Source organism: Xenopus laevis, chromosome 9_10L (assembly GCF_017654675.1).
Source record: "Xenopus laevis strain J_2021 chromosome 9_10L, Xenopus_laevis_v10.1, whole genome shotgun sequence".
Lineage (NCBI taxonomy): Eukaryota > Metazoa > Chordata > Amphibia > Anura > Pipidae > Xenopus > Xenopus laevis.
The window spans coordinates 132,641,846-132,659,330 of record NC_054387.1 but is presented as its reverse complement, the minus strand read 5'-3'; the positions used below and the strand labels follow the sequence as shown (position 1 = coordinate 132,659,330).

Sequence of the window (17,485 nt, the reverse complement as noted above, 5' to 3'; positions counted from 1 at the left end):
TAGATATGAGGAAAACCCCTGCTTTCTCCTGCGTGGGTGCTATACTCATGTCTACTCCTAGGTGGAGCTAGAGTGAACAGCCCATGGGAAGGGGAGAAACAATAGCGCTCTCCTTCTCAAAGCTCAGAATCAGGCACAATGAAGTGAGATGGGGCCTACACAGCTACTCTCATCCACAACCAGGGGGCCATTCCCTATACATTAATAAATATCTATTTTGGCTGCAACCCCAAAGTACAGTGGGGACTCTCTACCACTTGGCCAATTTTTTATGGAAAGGAGATAACTCTGATCAATGTGTTTTGGTAAGGGCTTGTAGGGGAAAGCTTTCTGTCAGCAGCAGGGGCAACACTCTTGCTCAGGGTTCATAGCATCGGGGGCTGGGCAATATGGCACATATCCCTCAATGTTTCCAATGACATCAACTTTATCTCAGCTGCTGTTCTTTCTGCTGCAACCCCTCCCCCAAATGCCATTTTTGTTGGTACCATGGCTGCTGGCCAATGAGAAGTGGTCAGTTGAAAAGTATTCTAGGCTAGGATTAACTCACAGCCATCCTAGGGGGACAATAGTCTCTTAGTGGAGCAGCCCCCCCCCTTCAATTTAATCAAAAGTGCGGAGTGGTCACCTTGATGGCAGACTACCTATTGCCCGAGCGGCCATTTTTAAAGGGATTCTGTCATGATTTTTATGATGTTGTTTTTATTTCTAAATTACACTGCAGATAATTCACTCTACAATATAAAATTTCAATCCTGAACCATCAAGTGTATTTAGTTGTAATATTGGTGTGTAGGTGCATCTCAGGTCATTTTGCCTGGTCATGTGATTTCAGAAAGAGCCAGCACTTTAGGATGGAACTGCTTTCTGGCAGGCTGTTGTTTCTCCTACTCAATGTAACTGAATGTGTCTCAGGGGGACCTGGATTTTACTATCGAGTGCTGTTCTTAGATCTACTAGGAAGCAGTTATCTGGTTACTAGTGGTAAAATCTGATCTGAACCCGCCCTCCCTCCACCTGAGCCAGAGTTCCAGGTCCCTTTATAGATCCGTGTGCCCAGCCAATGACGTCACAAAAGCGACAGGGCGAGCAGGTGCATGGCTATAAAAACGGAAGCCGGCAGTGTAGCAGGCGGGAAGAGCAGCAAAAAGAGCTCGACAAATGGGGGTGTGAGGTTGGCATGAATGGCCTGCGCATCACTACTGTTACCCTTCAATTGTTCTGCTAATGGGGGGAGTGGGTGAAATCACTCCAACTTGCAGTACAGCAGTAAAGAGTGACTGAAGTTCATCAGAGCACAAGTCACATGACTGGGGGCAGCTGGGAAACAATCTTCTGGCTTTCCTTTCAAGAGATGACGTTTGGGTCACGTCATCAGTAACCTCTCTTCCCCTGCCTGCATTTACTTACCCGCCAATTAGATTTAGGTTTCCCTGCTTCCTGGAAATGAAGGGAAGCTTTGAAGCGCCTGCCTGCGCTTGCTCGGTTTTTATTTAGTGTCAGCGAGTGGAGGAGCAGAGAACAAGCAAATATACCTAGCGACGGGTCTGTAGTAATACATCATTCATTTTTTAATAAGCTCAATAATGCTTCCTGTATTTTTCTCACAAAGAAGCGCAGGGAGGAAGTGACGCGGCTATTTGAAAATGGCGGCAGCAAAGTTTAAACTAAGAGCAAGTTTTTCAAGTTTCCTTCTCCTTTAATAGGTATAGCTGGCCCTTCTTTATATCAGTATCAAGAGCTGTGGGAAGATATATCCAAGGTTTTATTGCCATTCCATACAAATCTAAGGGTGGGGAGGCTGAGCAGATGTCTGTGGGCGGCCATCTTTACAGCTGCCTAGCCAAGATAATTATAGAGGAGGAAGATTTGCCCTTTAGATGTTATATTCTTAGCTTATAAATTGGGAGGCAAACAGAATTTCCCAAGGGCTTCTCTCTGAAGAAGGGAATGGTTTTGTCCTTGATAAAAAAAACAAACAAAAATGGCAGCTTATAGCGGCCCAACTAGCAGCGCACTGACATCACGATACACCGGAGGTTATTTCTGAGCCTCTTTATTTTCAGAATGAGCAAAATGCAACTACATTCAGAGCAATGACAAAATATACGACACAAAAACATTCAATATAATGCAAATTCACATTAAAAAAAAAGCAGAACGGGCAGCGAAAAGGATGACCGACAGTTTGTCTAAAACCGGCGACGCAGTTCTAACAGGCTTGACGTAACCCTTGTGGAACCCACGGGGGGGGGGGGGGGGGATTAAACATGAACACGAGTGGTTTAAAAAAAGAAGAAACTGTGGTTCATCGAAAACGAAATTTGAGAGAAACGTGAAAAAGAACTTGCCTTCATTCACCGTGAGCTAAATGGGCGGCAGGCACAGGTTTGGGGAGGGAATGTTTCTAAGCAGCTTCTGCCTCTTCTACGTCAAGTTACTTATTATGGACAAAGCGGAGGGGATCTACATTCTTGCCACTGTCGTGCAGGAACGGGGAGAGATACGGGTACAGTTTCTCCGTGAAGGTGGCATTGAATGTGTAGATGATGGTCATATCATCTGCATTATAGAAGGAAATCTGCCCTCCCTCATAATCCACATAAACACCAATCTTACGGGGGTGGGAGGACAAACTTAGAGACTTAGATGGAGACTCGAGAGCCTTGTAGGCATTGCCGTTTCTCAGCCAGATTGCCCAGTAACCGTTCTTAGGGTTCAGCTTGATCTTGCCCTTGCGATTACTCGATTCACTAGCCATACCCACATCCCAGGCCGTCTTATCCCCGACTTCCACTTCCCAGTAGTGTCGCCCCGAATCAAAGCCCTGGGACCCCAGCACAAGGATACACTGGCTGAACCGTTTGGGGTTGTCGGGGAGGGAGAGCTTGTTTTCCCCATATCTGACACTGGTCAGCCCATCTGATAAATGCAGGTTGGGATGAGCAGAAGTTGGGTCCAGCAACATTGGAGTCAGGCCTGAGGGAAAAAATATATATGTTTAAATATCAAGACTATCACAACAATTAAACATTTATATCAGCTTCAGCATACTGAAATAAGAAACTTTCTACATACAATCAATTAAAAATAATCACGTTTATCTTCACTATTCCTCTCTCAGCATCTGTTTCTCTTCATTCTCTCTTCATGCAGCAGTTGGGTGTCAGATATTCACTGACAGTTAGATCCAATATATCTTATAGGGGGGCTCCTTTTGCCTAGAAGATGTATTAGAGCTCACTCTATTAAACTCACCAGACATTCTGTCTCTCTACATGCAGAATTTGCAGAGTTATTTTGTTTGTACTGGAATCAGTTATTTGAGTGAACTCTAATACATCTGCTAGGAAAGGAGCCCCCCTATAAGATATATTGGATCTAAAGGTGGCCATGCATGGAGAGATCCACTCGTTTGGCGATATCGCCAAACGAGTGGATCTCCCTCCGATATGCCCACCTTGAGGTGGGCAATATTGGGCTGATCCGATCGTGGGCTCTAGGGCCCAAGGATCGGATCCTAACGATGCCCAAACGGGCGGTCGGATCGCATCAACAAATAGATGCGGCCGCGATCTGACGGGATTTTCTGTCCCACCCGATCGAGATCTGGCCGACTTTCGGCCAGATATCGATCGGTGAAGCCCGTCGGGGGGCCCCATACACGGGCCAATAAGCTGCCAACACGGTCTGTCGGTAGCTTTTATCGGCCCGTGTATGGCCACCTTAACTGTCAATGAATATCTGACACCCAACTGCTGCAGACAGAACGAAGAGAAACAGATGCTGAGAGGGATCGTGAAGATAAACTTGATTAATTGATTTTCACAACAGTTCCCCTTTAGGGCAAAGACACACGGTGAGATTCGGGGCGATTAGTCGCCCGGCGACAAATCTCTTCTTCGGGGCGACTAATCTCCCCGAACTGCCTTCCCCTCGGCTAGAATGTAAATTGCCGGCGGGGTGGCACTCGGATCGCTTCGTTTTTTGAAGTCGCCCAAAGTTTCCTCGAGAGGCAGGAAGTGTTCCGAGTGCCATCCCGCCGACGGGAAGGCAGTTCTGGAGATTAGTCGCTCCCCGAATCTGACCGCGTGTCTCTGCCCTTAACATTAACAATATAGGTGCAGGTTTTACTGGCTACGACTGCAGTTTCTGTTATTGAGGTTGTCTGTGACAATCTATCCTGCCCTCCGCTCCCCTATTGTATTGCGCTTCCATCAAAAGAAACCTAGAGAGGGTGTAGGTGAGCTGCCCAAGGGAAGGGTCGATGTTGTTTGAGGGGTGTGTGGGCACAAACAAGTCGGTGGCACTTGATCAGAAAAGTACTCACTGGGGATGACGACAGACTTCAGCTCCTTCCACATGATGTACTGGATGGGACCCTTAAATGTTCCCTGGCACAGCTCCTTGGAAAGCAGGGTATTGCCAGTTGAGATCACAGCTCTTTGTTGTTCTTGGCACCTATAAGGAAAGGCAAATAAACTCAAACACACATGCTAGTTTATGAGAATACTAGAGTAGGGGGACTAACACGGAGCCATTGCTTTCAGGCACATGTATAGAAAACACATAACTATGCACCACTGTGGCTCAACCGCTGACCCATTTCCACGATAGAGCAATAGATTTATTTGATTAAAGCAGACATAAAGCATAAGATAAAATCTTGTAGGCAACGGTAAATAATCAGGAATTTCTCAGCGTGCGAGCAAAATGGTAGAAAGTGCGTTCTTACTTGTCAATAAAGGCTTTGATGTCCTGTGGGAGAAAAGGAAAACCAGATTAGTGCAAAGGTCTGTATAGTTTACATCATTATTACTAGAAGCTCATATCTGCAGGGATTAAGGGGTTATTTATTCAAGTCCGAATGCAAAAAACTAAGATCTAATAACTATAAAATCCAAATATTTAGTGGAAAAAATATAACAAAACGTAAAATTTTGAGATTTATTATACCCAGAGGATGGAAAAATTCAGAATCCAAAAATCCTCCATCTCAGACCTGCCGTGGTTGTATACAAGTCAATGGGAGAGGTCCCTCTTCTATTTGGAAGTTTCTTTGGTCTGCTCTGGATTTAGCCAGAAAACTGTACTATTTCAGCTTTTCTGAAAAAAAAACGTACGATTCGGATTTTCGCTTGATTTTAGGGATGCACCAAATCCAGTATTTGGCCGAATCCCCGCAATCCTTTGTGAAAGATTCGGCCAAATACCAAACGAAATCTTAATTTGCATATGCAATTTTGGGGCAGGAAAGGAAAAAGTGGAAAAAAAAAGTCTTTTGTGACTAGGGATGTTCGAAAATTTTTTGCCTTGTTTCGCAGAAAAAATGATGGCCATAAACTTGTATGGCGTTGTGCATTGAAATAAAAAGATGCGCGGCAAAAAAATTTCGCCGCGCGACAACATTTTTTCGAGTCTATGGCCGTCGGCGACATTTCGCCGGTGGCTAATTTTTGGCAAAGCGAAACGGGTCAAATTCGCCCATCCCTATTTGTGACGTGATTTCCCTACCCTTGATAAAGGACCCGGATTTATACTCTGGGCTTCAAATAAATCACCGTTTGGACACAATTGTAACTTACAGGTGTGCATCCGAATTTCTTCTGTGATTTCCCTACCCGACCAAATTTACATATGCAAATTAGGATTTGGTTTGGCCAGGCACAAGGATCCGGCCGAATCCAAACCCTGCTGAAAATGGCCGAATCCCAAGACGAATCCTGGATTCGGTGCACCCCTACTTGATATCGAGTTTCTCCCCTGATCCAATTCGTACTTTTTTTTAAAGTAATAAATAAAGTCCAATCACGGATTCTAATTTGGTCGGACTTTTTTTCTATTTTAACACTTGGATTTTGATAAATAAGGCCCTACCTAAATTCTAAATTTGGTATCTAAATTTGGTAAACATTCCAGAACAGGTTCAAGACAAGCTGCATGGGGACATAATACACGGCACATACCATTAAGAAGGAAATAGAATCCGTGTCTTCCATTCTCTCCTTCGCCAGGGAAATGGTTTTCTTAATGGCATCCTGGCTCTCTTGCATCTTCACCAGGTTATTTTCCATTTCCGTCAGAAGGTTCTCCCCTTGTTCCTTCAGCTGCTCCAGCAGTTTCTCCTCTCGCTCCCTAAGGAACTTGTGGAGCTTCTCAAATTCGCTTGTGATATGCTCCTTGTACTGGGACATGTTTTTCTAAAGGGGAAACAGTGAACAAGAGGCGTCGGGAAACGCACGTTTATGCCAAGTTTCAGCCCATGAGCCCAATGGCTTTGTAACAACCACATTATGGATCTCAGATGTGCAGCTCCACTCCGTAATATTGCTTTAAAATAGCACATCTGCAATAATGACTCATTTGATTTTTAACATTGACTACTTTTCATGATATTTAAAGGATAAATAAAACTTAAAAATAAGTGAATCTAAAATTGATGAGGGTATTATTCTAAGCAACTTTTGTCATTTGCATTCATTATTATTTTTGTTTTTATTCCAAGATATTAAGGGATACATGTACTGTTAAAAGGAATTAATTTTGTTACAACAGCGCCACCTGCTGGTTATTTTCCCACCAGTCTGACAGAAAGAAAGAGGCTGCTCTGACGTTCTTCTACTTAGGAAAAATGTGAGAAAGGATTCTAATGTTTCTCCTAAGCAGAAGAACATCAGCCTCTTTCTCTCTCCTGACAACTTCCTTGACTACTTGGTGGTCAGACTGGTGGGAAACTGACCAGCAGGTGGCGCTGTTGGAACACAATTCATTCATATAAACAGCACATGTATCCCTTAATATCTTGGAATAAAAACAAAAATAATAGAAGCACAGTAGGAGGGGGACGGCCAATCACAGCCCTGCAGTCACACAAGCACAGCCAGGCTTCAGTTCCCTATCAGGTCCTGCTAGCTGCTGATTGGTTCCTGTCCTACAGTGCAGTGAGCTGAGTGCACAGCCTGGGAATTCAGGGAGCAGCAAGTGGAAGAGAAGCCTGTCTATTGCTGGCCTTTGGTTTGAGATGGACATCAAACAAACCAACCCCTGACTTACTGAGCCTAGATCTAGTCAGCTTTGTGGTCCTGACCTTATAAAGATACTATACATCAAACATACAAATAACTGCAGCCACCAGGCATTTGCTTTCCTTATTCTATGTACAACGCACAACATATTTTATACAAATTAGTGACGGGCGTGCAGGAAATCTGTGCCGCTATGAGGCTCACTTACATTGTGTTGCTCAATCTTGTCGCTCTGCTCACTAGACAGCTGCTCTGTCACTTTCAGTGAAGCTTCGAGAGGTGCCACAATGGCAGAAAGCTCCTCCTACAGAAAAAAAATATTCACATTAGCATAGAACAGTAATATCATAAAACTTACTGGCCCACTAAAACTCTAAAGGTGGCCTTAGACTCACTGGTAATATCTTACAATACGATATTCGGTGCGTGTCGTAAAAATTTGATCTTGCACCTTTGAAGGAACCCCAAAGGTGGCCACACACAGGCAGATGCCGAAGCTGCCGAAATTGGTCCTTTAGACGGATTCAGCAGCTCATCTGACTGTGTGTAGCTGAGTCCAACGGGTCTTCCTGGTCCATCATTTGGCCAAAAATCGGCTTGATACCGATAGAGCAGGTTTTATTTTTCCTGTGATCGAGGACTGCATTGGATAGTTGATTCAGTCCTACAATCTGTGATGACCATTTCCTTTGTATAATCCGATCGTTTGGCCCTAGGAGAAGATACTAGGGATGCACCAAATCCACTATTTTGGATTTGGCCGAACCCCCAAATTCTTCACAAAACATTCAGCCAAATACGGAACCAAATCCTAATTTGCATATGCAAATTAGGGGTGGGAAGGGTAAAACATTTTTACTTCCTTGTTTTGTGACAAAAAGTCAAGTGATTTCCCTCCCCGCCCTGGCAGAAGGATTCGGCCGAATCCTGCTGAAAAAGCCCAAATCATGGATTCGGTGCATCTCTAGAAGATACTGACATTGTAAAGGGAGAGGCTGTAAGCAAAATGATTAACATACCCTGTACACACCGACTGCATCCAGGATGGGCAGGAAGTTATGGCTGGCGTGTTTGAGAGAATCCCGGCAGATAACACAACTCAACGTGCCATCGTCCTTACAGTAAAGCTTTAGACGTTCATCATGCTCAGAGCACTTCTCCAGGGGCCGTGTCTTTTTCTCTACAGGTGTGACCGGCGTACAGGCGGCTTTCTTGGCCAGGTTAGCCAACACACGGTTAATGGTGTATTTGCGATCAGTGATGGATTCCCTGCACTCAGGGCAAGCAAAGGAACTCTGCCCTTCCCAAGCCTTGTCAATGCAGCTCCGGCAGAAGTTGTGGCCGCAGGCCACCATCACTGGATCCTTAAACAGTTCCACGCACAGCGGGCACGTCAGCTCTTCTGCAAAATCGCCAGCGGCTCCTAAACTCGATGCATTTTTTGAAGCATCTTTTTCTTCCACCTTTGCTTTCTACGGGAACAGAGATTTTAAAAAAAGAACAACAGAGGTTTTCAGTGGGTCAGAAGAAACAGGATGACATAATTAAACATGGCAAGGAATTGTAGGAACCTAGTGAAAAAGTATTGCCTACAGATCATATACCGTGTATGTGGAAGGCGAGGGGTCCTACAATGCATACTAAAAGTCATGCACATAAAAAAAACAAAAAGGTCAAATCTTCCTGTGCCTTCCTCAGACCATGGCACAAAGCTACAACGCTGCAGAGGACGTTGGGTTTGCAACTGAAAGAACAACAAGAAACTGTCATCTTGCATTGCATGGAAATGATAAATCATTCATAAACTTACCGTCATAAAGCCACGCCCACTCTAGCCATGCCAACCAATCCTCTCTCACTCCAGCCAAACAAGCTTCTGACACAGACAAGTGCTCTTTTATTTGTACAACGTTTAATGGATTTTTCTCATTGCGGAAAGCGAGCATGAGGACAGCAATACAGTCATTAAATATATATATTAAAAAAAAAAAAACGACATTTCCAAACAAAGGATGAGAGTTTCCATGCAAAAGAGGAATATGAACCGATATACTGAAGATGCTATATTTCCATTATAAACCTGGCCATCTTTAAAGGAAACATTTGAATGAGTTTTGACTGAGAGTTGTGGGTATTGCTAGGGTTCTAGAGCAATCGAGCTAAGGAAGCAGCATCACGGCTTCCTATTGAGATCATGGATCACAAAGCATGTGCTCAATTCTGTGGATAGATGAAGATCTAACCCAGAAAGGCCCGGCTTTAAATACACCATTAAATACACACCGGTGCCACAGGGAAATAGCCAAGAAATGGAAATTGTAGGAGTCATATCAGGGGAATTTGCAGCATGTAAGGAAAAACGTAGGTAGGAAGCGGCTATGATAAACAATATCACGGCCACTTATGGATCCTGCTAACGGCACAAAAAAAATGAGCATCTCACAAACAGATGCCAAGGACGAGGAGGCAGTGCTGCTTCAATGGTTGGCATTATGAAAACCAAACTGCCCCGGATTGCCTCAAGCTCACCTTTTCATAATAACAGCTCCCAAAGCCAGGTGCTCAGTCCTCAGGGTCCCCACTGTATCCATATACCATAAAAAGCGATTGGACGGCACTCTGGTTAAAAAAGGTTTATTGCAGCAGACTGTGGATAGGCATAACCCGAACGCGTTACGGGGAAACCTTCCTCAATCATAGGCTTTTTGTAGGAACAACAAAAGTGGCAGTTGGGTATGAAGTGCTGTTAGATGCAGGAGCAGGTCATAAGAGTGAACGCTCCTTTAGTGCACCGTGTACAAGGACCAGGTTTTAATAACTGCAAAAATATGGAAAGCTGCGAAAAGAACAGGCTCAGAGAATATTGTATGGCCAATACTGACAGTTTGGCTCAAACAAAGTCTGTTTAGCAGGCATTTTAGTAAATCGCAGTGGCTTTTTGGCCATTTAGACTTCCAGCACTCTACCCACTGCCAGCTTTACTGAATCTATTTTAGGGCCATGTTGGCTCTCCATGTGTCTCTCAATAGGACAGATGCCTAGTTTTCCTCTATTTAAAAAAAAAAATGGATCCATCAAGTTCTGGTCAGGGATTAGTTCCCAACACAAAAGCACTTGGAATCTGGGCAAGTTTTGCCTCAGATAAGAGAGAGGATACCGAAATTAGGGCACAATGTACCCCTGATGTTGAAAAAAAAGAGGGGAAAAAAAGTTACAGCAGAAAGATCAAAAACCTGCAGACGTCGGTGCACAAAAATCAGGGTACAGGTACAAGGGGGTACAGATTTTCATATGAAAGTGGGGATACGGCGAATGCTGGCTCACTGGTATTTGGGAAGAAATGAACCTCACGTTACCTTCGGTTCAGGCTCAGGTTCCTCAATCTTTCTCTTCTGGGGAGTCTTTGAGTCTGGCTGCTCTGCGGTATCCGTCACCTCTTGGTCGGTGCCGTTGGTTTCACCCTCCTTCGGGGGTTTGGTCAATACCAGACGAGATTTGTCCACCCATTCGTTTTGGCGGCGGTTCACTGCAGAAAGAGCGAGCTTACAACACATTTTCAAAACAAACCATAATGGGTCATGGGGGTATAATGGGATATTGGGACAAAAAAGCCATTACTTACCATTCGCCCCCAGATGTATACAGGCAACACATACGGCAGCAGCATTGTGCGCTTGCTCTGTACAGACTACACACTCATTGCCACAAGGCAACACAAAACCATATATGATAGAATTATAAGAGGAAAAAATACAAAACACCAAGGGAAAGTTTCTTTATTTTGGTGAATGTGAAACTAACAATACTATAATCAATTATATTCAACAATCTCCATCCAATTGGATGTTCACAGTGAATACCTGCCACTGTGAGTGCCCAACTCTACCCCCCAATGTCTGCAAAAGGGATTGCAAATTATGTACTTTATGACTTTGTGATGAACGACCAACAGTTCAGAAGGCGCCAGAGACGTTTAGGAAGGGACATCGGTGCCCAGTTTCCTAAAAGAAAGCTGAATTGTACAGCTGCTGCAGCGCTACACGGGATACTTGGCAACAGAGAGTCCTAGACTAGAGGGAGCCATACACAGGCAGATTAAAGATGCCGATATCTGTCCTTTAGACCAATTTGGCATCTTATCTGCCGTGTGTGGGGGCTTCCGGCTGATATCAGGCCAAAGATCGGGCAGATATCGATCAAGCAAGTTTGATTTTTATTCTTCGATCCAGGACCTCACTGGCTAGTTGATGTGGTCCTGCGACCCGCCGGCGACCCATTCACATCATTGTAATGTGATTGTTCGGATTAACCCGATATCACCCTGCCATTAGTAGGCGTATCGGATTAAAGGGATTCTGTCATGATTTTTATGATGTAGATTTTATTTCTTATTTACACTGCAAATAATTCACTCTACAATATAAAATTTAATTCCTGAAATTGGTGTGTAGGTGCATCTCAGGTCATTTTGCCTGGTCATGTGATTTCAGAAAGAGCCAGCACTTAGGGATGGAACTGCTTTCTGGCAGCCTGTTGTTTCTTCTACTCAATCTAACTGAATGTGTCTCAGTGGGACCTGGATTTTACTATTGAGTGTTGTTCTTAGATCTACCAGGCAGCTGTTATCTTGTGTTAGGGAGCTGCTATCTGGTTACCTTCCCGTTGTTCTGTTTGGCTGCTGGGGGGGAAGGGAGGGGATGATATCACTCCAACTTGCTGTACAGCAGTAAAGAGTGACTGAAGTTTATCAGAGCACAAGTCACATGACTTGGGGCAGCTGGGAAACTGACAATATGTCTAGCCCCATGTCAGATTTCAAAATTAAATATAAAAAAAATTTGTTTGCTCTTTTGAGAAATGGATTTCAGTGCAGCACTTTTAACGGATGCATTTTGGAAACAAAATGTTTTCCCCATGACCGTATCCCTTTAAGATCCGCTCATTTGGCAACCTCGCAAAATGAGTGGATCTAATAGTGTGATCATACCTGGGGGTATCCTCTCCCCAATTGGTACAGATAAGTAACTGCTCCGCATACAGGTGGAGCACAGGCAAACGGAAGCGCTATGCAGATGTTAAGGGTTTTATAAACCTCAAAACGTTCAGGGCAATGAGCTGTGGCAATGTCACTGCCATCAAATTGCCTTCCAGGTGGAAAGCATAGTCCCAAAGGCAGCAGCTCCAGGAGACAAGCATCCTGTATGTGTATGTATGTATGTATGTATGTATGTATGTATGTATGTATGTATGTATATATATATATATATATATATATATTTGTTTAGATAGATTTCCAACAGTCACGTGAAAAGAACTGAGCCACCAGAAAGGGGCAATAGATGACATCGTTGACACCTTTTTAATTGGTTATAATGGCAAAAACTTGTATCTGCACAATAAATAACATTTTAAAGGAGAACTAAAGCCTAGAAAGAAATGTTGTACATGATGTTTTGTGTTTCTGTACCAGCCCAAGGCAACCACAGCCCTTTAGCAGTAAAGATCTGTGTCTCCAAAGATGCCCCAGTAGCTCCCCATCTTCTTTTCTGCTGATTCACTGATTCACATGCTCTGTGCTGCTGTCACTTACTGAGCTTAGGGACCCACTCACAATATACAGTACACATAGAATAGAAATGTCACAATATAAGGCTGATTAGTAATTAATACACATAATTACTACATGGCAGCACAGAAACCAGTGCAATTAGCATCAGAATTGAATAATCAGCAAACCTGTAGCATCAGCTTATATTACAGCCAGGGAAGCTCATTTTCTGCTGGATAATTAGTGACGAGCCCTAAGCTTAGCTTCTCAACAGCCAATCAGAGCCCACTGAGCATGTGAGTGTCACAGACACTTTCCAAGATGGTGACCCCCTGTGACAAGTTTGAAGTCCTGGATCATTGCTGCTATTGACAAGCTCAAACTTTAGCCTCGTGCAATAAGTTCACTATATAAAATAGGACATTTTTAGGCAGTCATTTTTTAGGGATTGGTTCTCCTTTAAATAAAATCTGGATTTGTTCCCCTTTAACACTGGCATATTGTACATATGAAATGTGCCCAAAACAGGGCAAGTCATGATTTTTCAACTAAGACATTGCAGTTGCCGCGAGTTACTTGTTCCACTTCCGTGCGTGATAAGAGAGTCGGCAGAAGTAAAGTGAGGTTGGAAATGAAGGAAAACAAACTAAAGCTGAATGTTCGGTGAAGTACAGAGAACAAAGTGTCAGCATCTAGCTGCTCCTCTCTGAAACCCTACACTGCCATGTATTGTCTGCCAGAGAAACACAAGAGAGTAGGGCAGCCGCATATACAGAGTTACTTACAGCCCACGTAATGCGCGTAATACTCTTCTCTTCCAGCCTGTTTGTTGTACCGGACCTTCACTATCTCCGCATCATCTGCAGGAAGGAACACAATATAGTGAGTGTCACATGCAAATATACACACACACACACACACACACACAATAGGCAATTACAGATATCGGCATATGTGTCTCTCTACTGACCCCTCCTTCTGACCACCCGTCCTACTGACCAATCCTTCCCCCTACTAATCCCTCCTACTGGCCTTTCCTTCCTCCTCCTGACTCCTCCTCTCTCATACTGACTCCTCCTCCTGACCCCTCCCTCCTCCCGTCCTACTGACCAATCCTTCCCCCTACTAATCCCTCCTACTGGCCTTTCCTTCCTCCTCTCTCATACTGACTCCTCCTCCTGACCCCTCCCTCCTCCTGACCTCCCGTCCTACTGACCAATCCTTCCTCCTACTAATCCCTCCTACTGGCCTTTCCTTCCTCCTCCTCTCTCATACTGACTCCTCCTCCTGACCCCTCCCTCCTCCTGACCTCCCGTCCTACTGACCAATCCTTCCTCCTACTAATCCCTCCTACTGGCCTTTCCTTCCTCCTGACCCCTCCTCTCTCATACTGACTCCTCCTTCCTCCTCTCTCATATTGACCCCTCCTCCTCCTGACCTCCCCTTTCTCCTAGTGACCAATCCTTCCTCCTACTAATCCCTCCTCCCTATCTCCTTCCTCCTCCATCCTTCCTCCTACTTTCCCATCCTTCCTCCTACTGATCCCTCCTTCCTCCTCTCATACTGACCCTTCCTCCTACTGACCTTTCCTTCCTCCAACTAACCCCTCCTTCCTCCTACAGACCACTCCTCCTCCTGACCTCCCCTTTCTCCTATTGACTAATTCTTCCTCCTACTAATCCCTTCTACTGACCCCTCCTCCTCCTCCTGATCCCTCTCACTCCTCTCTCATACTGACCCCTCCTCCTCCTGACCTTTCCTTCCTCCTCCTGACCCCACGTGCTCCTCCTGGGCAGTTCCATCAGCAGGGGGTGCTACACTGCCCCTAGGAACAGGATGGGCTTCCCCAGATGAGGTACAGTACAAATGGTGACAAATGGACAGTCTTTAGCCACAGATAAGCGTTGTGCATGATGAAGGTTTGTTTATCCTGAGCTCATTATATATACACACACAGACATACAGATGGAAATGGGCCAATAGTCCAGTCTATTAGTTGCACAAGAGAAAGGAAAGGTCACTCACGTTGGCTGCCGTCACTTCTCTTACACGGGTACGTACTGCCCACATTCACCACCAGCACCTCCTCCTCCCCTTGTTCTCCATCGTCCGCGCCTTCTTCTTCCTCCATGTCCTCTTCCTCCTCGTCCCCCACAACCGAATCCTCCACGTTGTTGTTCCCGGCCTCGTCCTTAGCGAGGATGTCTGGATTAGAGGCGTCGGACTGTGCTACGGAGGCCATGACTGAGAAATGCTTCTGCCGTGGCGAAAGGAACAAGATGGAGACGAAGAAAAACACGGATCTCTGGGTAAAAGCGAAAGAGGTTCTACTGCGCCTGCGCAACCGGCTTCAGGAGGCGGGATAAGCGCCACAGCTGATTCAGTTGGTGGATTGGTCAGAGGAACCGAGATTCCCGCCCCTAAACGCACGTGGCGACGCCATTGCACTGAGCCCCCTACGTTATTGTTGTGTGCTGGGAATCTGGGATCACGTGGTTTATTGTTTGCATTAATGCTGATCAATATATATTTATATATCCAGTAGTCTGGGCAGTATATACTGTATATATCCGGTTACAGAGGAGCCCTGGCAGTATACACTGTATATATCCGGTTACAGAGGAGCCTGGGCAGTATATACTGTATATATCCGGTTACAGAGGAGCCTGGGCAGTATATACTGTATATATCCGGTTACAGAGGAGCCCGGGCAGTATATACTGTATATATCCGGTTACAGACGAGCCCGGGCAGTATATACTGTATATATCCGGTTACAGAGGAGCCTGGGCAGTATATACTGTATATATCCGGTTACAGACGAGCCCGGGCAGTATATACTGTATATATCCGGTTACAGAGGAGCCTGGGCAGTATATACTGTATATATCCGGTTACAGAGTAGCCCGGGCAGTGTATACTGTATATATCCGGTTACAGACGAGCCCTGGCAGTATATACTGTATATATCCGGTTACAGAGGAGCCTGGGCAGTATATACTGTATATATCCGGTTACAGAGGAGCCAGGGCAGTGTATACTGTATATATCCGGTTACAGAGGAGCCCTGGCAGTATATACTGTATATATCCGGTTACAGAGGAGCCTGGGCAGTATATACTGTATATATCCGGTTACAGAGGAGCCCGGGCAGTATATACTGTATATATCCGGTTACAGAGGAGCCCGGGCAGTATATACTGTATATATCCGGTTACAGAGGAGCCCGGGCAGTATATACTGTATATATCCGGTTACAGAGGAGCCCGGGCAGTATATACTGTATATATCCGGTTACAGACGAGCCCTGGCAGTATATACTGTATATATCCGGTTACAGAGGAGCCTGGGCAGTATATACTGTATATATCCGGTTACAGAGGAGCCTGGGCAGTATATACTGTATATATCCGGTTACAGAGGAGCCCGGGCAGTATATACTGTATATATCCGGTTACAGACGAGCCCTGGCAGTATATACTGTATATATCCGGTTACAGAGGAGCCTGGGCAGTATATACTGTATATATCCGGTTACAGAGGAGCCCGGGCAGTATATACTGTATATATCCGGTTACAGAGGAGCCTGGGCAGTATATACTGTATATATCCGGTTACAGACGAGCCCGGGCAGTATATACTGTATATATCCGGTTACAGAGGAGCCCTGGCAGTATATACTGTATATATCTGGTTACAGACGAGCCCTGGCAGTATATACTGTATATATCCGGTTACAGACGAGCCCTGGCAGTATATACTGTATATATCTGGTTACAGAGGAGCCAGGGCAGTGTATACTGTATATATCCGGTTACAGAGGAGCCTGGCAGTATATACTGTATATATCCGGTTACAGACGAGCCCGGGCAGTATATACTGTATATATCCGGTTACAGAGGAGCCCTGGCAGTATATACTGTATATATCCGGTTACAGACGAGCCCTGGCAGTATATACTGTATATATCCGGTTACAGACGAGCCCTGGCAGTATATACTGTATATATCCGGTTACAGAGGAGCCAGGGCAGTGTATACTGTATATATCCGGTTACAGAGGAGCCCGGGCAGTATATACTGTATATATCCGGTTACAGAGGAGCCCGGGCAGTATATACTGTATATATCCGGTTACAGAGGAGCCAGGGCAGTGTATACTGTATATATCCGGTTACAGAGGAGCCCTGGCAGTATATACTGTATATATCCGGTTACAGAGGAGCCTCGGCAGTATATACTGTATATATCCGGTTACAGAGGAGCCTGGGCAGTATATACTGTATATATCCGGTTACAGAGGAGCCCGGGCAGTATATACTGTATATATCCGGTTACAGAGGAGCCCGGGCAGTATATACTGTATATATCCGGTTACAGAGGAGCCCGGGCAGTATATACTGTATATATCCGGTTACAGAGGAGCCCGGGCAGTATATACTGTATATATCCGGTTACAGAGGAGCCCGGGCAGTATATACTGTATATATCCGGTTACAGAGGAGCCCGGGCAGTATATACTGTATATATCCGGTTACAGACAAGCCTGGGCAGTATATACTGTATATATCCAGTTACAGAGGAGCCCGGGCAGTATATACTGTATATATCCGGTTACTTGTACTTGTGACTTTATTTCCATGGGGCCAATTCTACATCCACAACCACTGGTTTAGGGTTATGGCACACAGGGTTTACAGGGCCGCATGCTTTTGAGCAATATGAGTCTGTCACTAAGACTCGACAGTGGAACTTCACATTCACACAGAACAGGTGAGTGCCATTACAACTACTAGCACAGATACAGCCAAATCATTTACAGACATAAAATCCAATCATTTTAGAGCTTGTCAGTGCAAAATATTCGAACATGACTTCCTTCCATGATGACAGTGGCTTCTTCTTGCTCACTA

The 17,485-nt window shown here is 44.9% G+C and overlaps 2 protein-coding genes across 2 annotated transcripts in view; one reads left to right on the top strand and one right to left on the bottom strand.

Annotated features, from left to right (window-relative positions):
- Window positions 1–2,046: 2,046 nt before the first annotated feature.
- On the bottom strand, window positions 2,047–14,719 carry xnf7.L (Nuclear factor 7 L homeolog; the record flags this gene model as incomplete). The annotated part of the gene is given in 9 exon segments (NM_001088004.1): window positions 2,047–2,979; window positions 4,331–4,461; window positions 4,736–4,758; window positions 5,967–6,200; window positions 7,234–7,329; window positions 8,045–8,497; window positions 10,382–10,551; window positions 13,359–13,433; window positions 14,599–14,719. Coding segments are annotated over 9 exon segments (1,830 nt in total). The 3' UTR covers window positions 2,047–2,437.
- The window catches only part of kat8.L (K(lysine) acetyltransferase 8 L homeolog), a 17,597-nt gene continuing 14,393 nt past the window's right edge, over window positions 14,282–17,485 (top strand). Inside the window, exon 1 of the mRNA XM_041577435.1 lies at window positions 14,282–14,428. The gene's annotated coding sequence lies outside the window, so the exon portion shown is untranslated. The remainder of the gene's footprint in view (window positions 14,429–17,485) is intronic.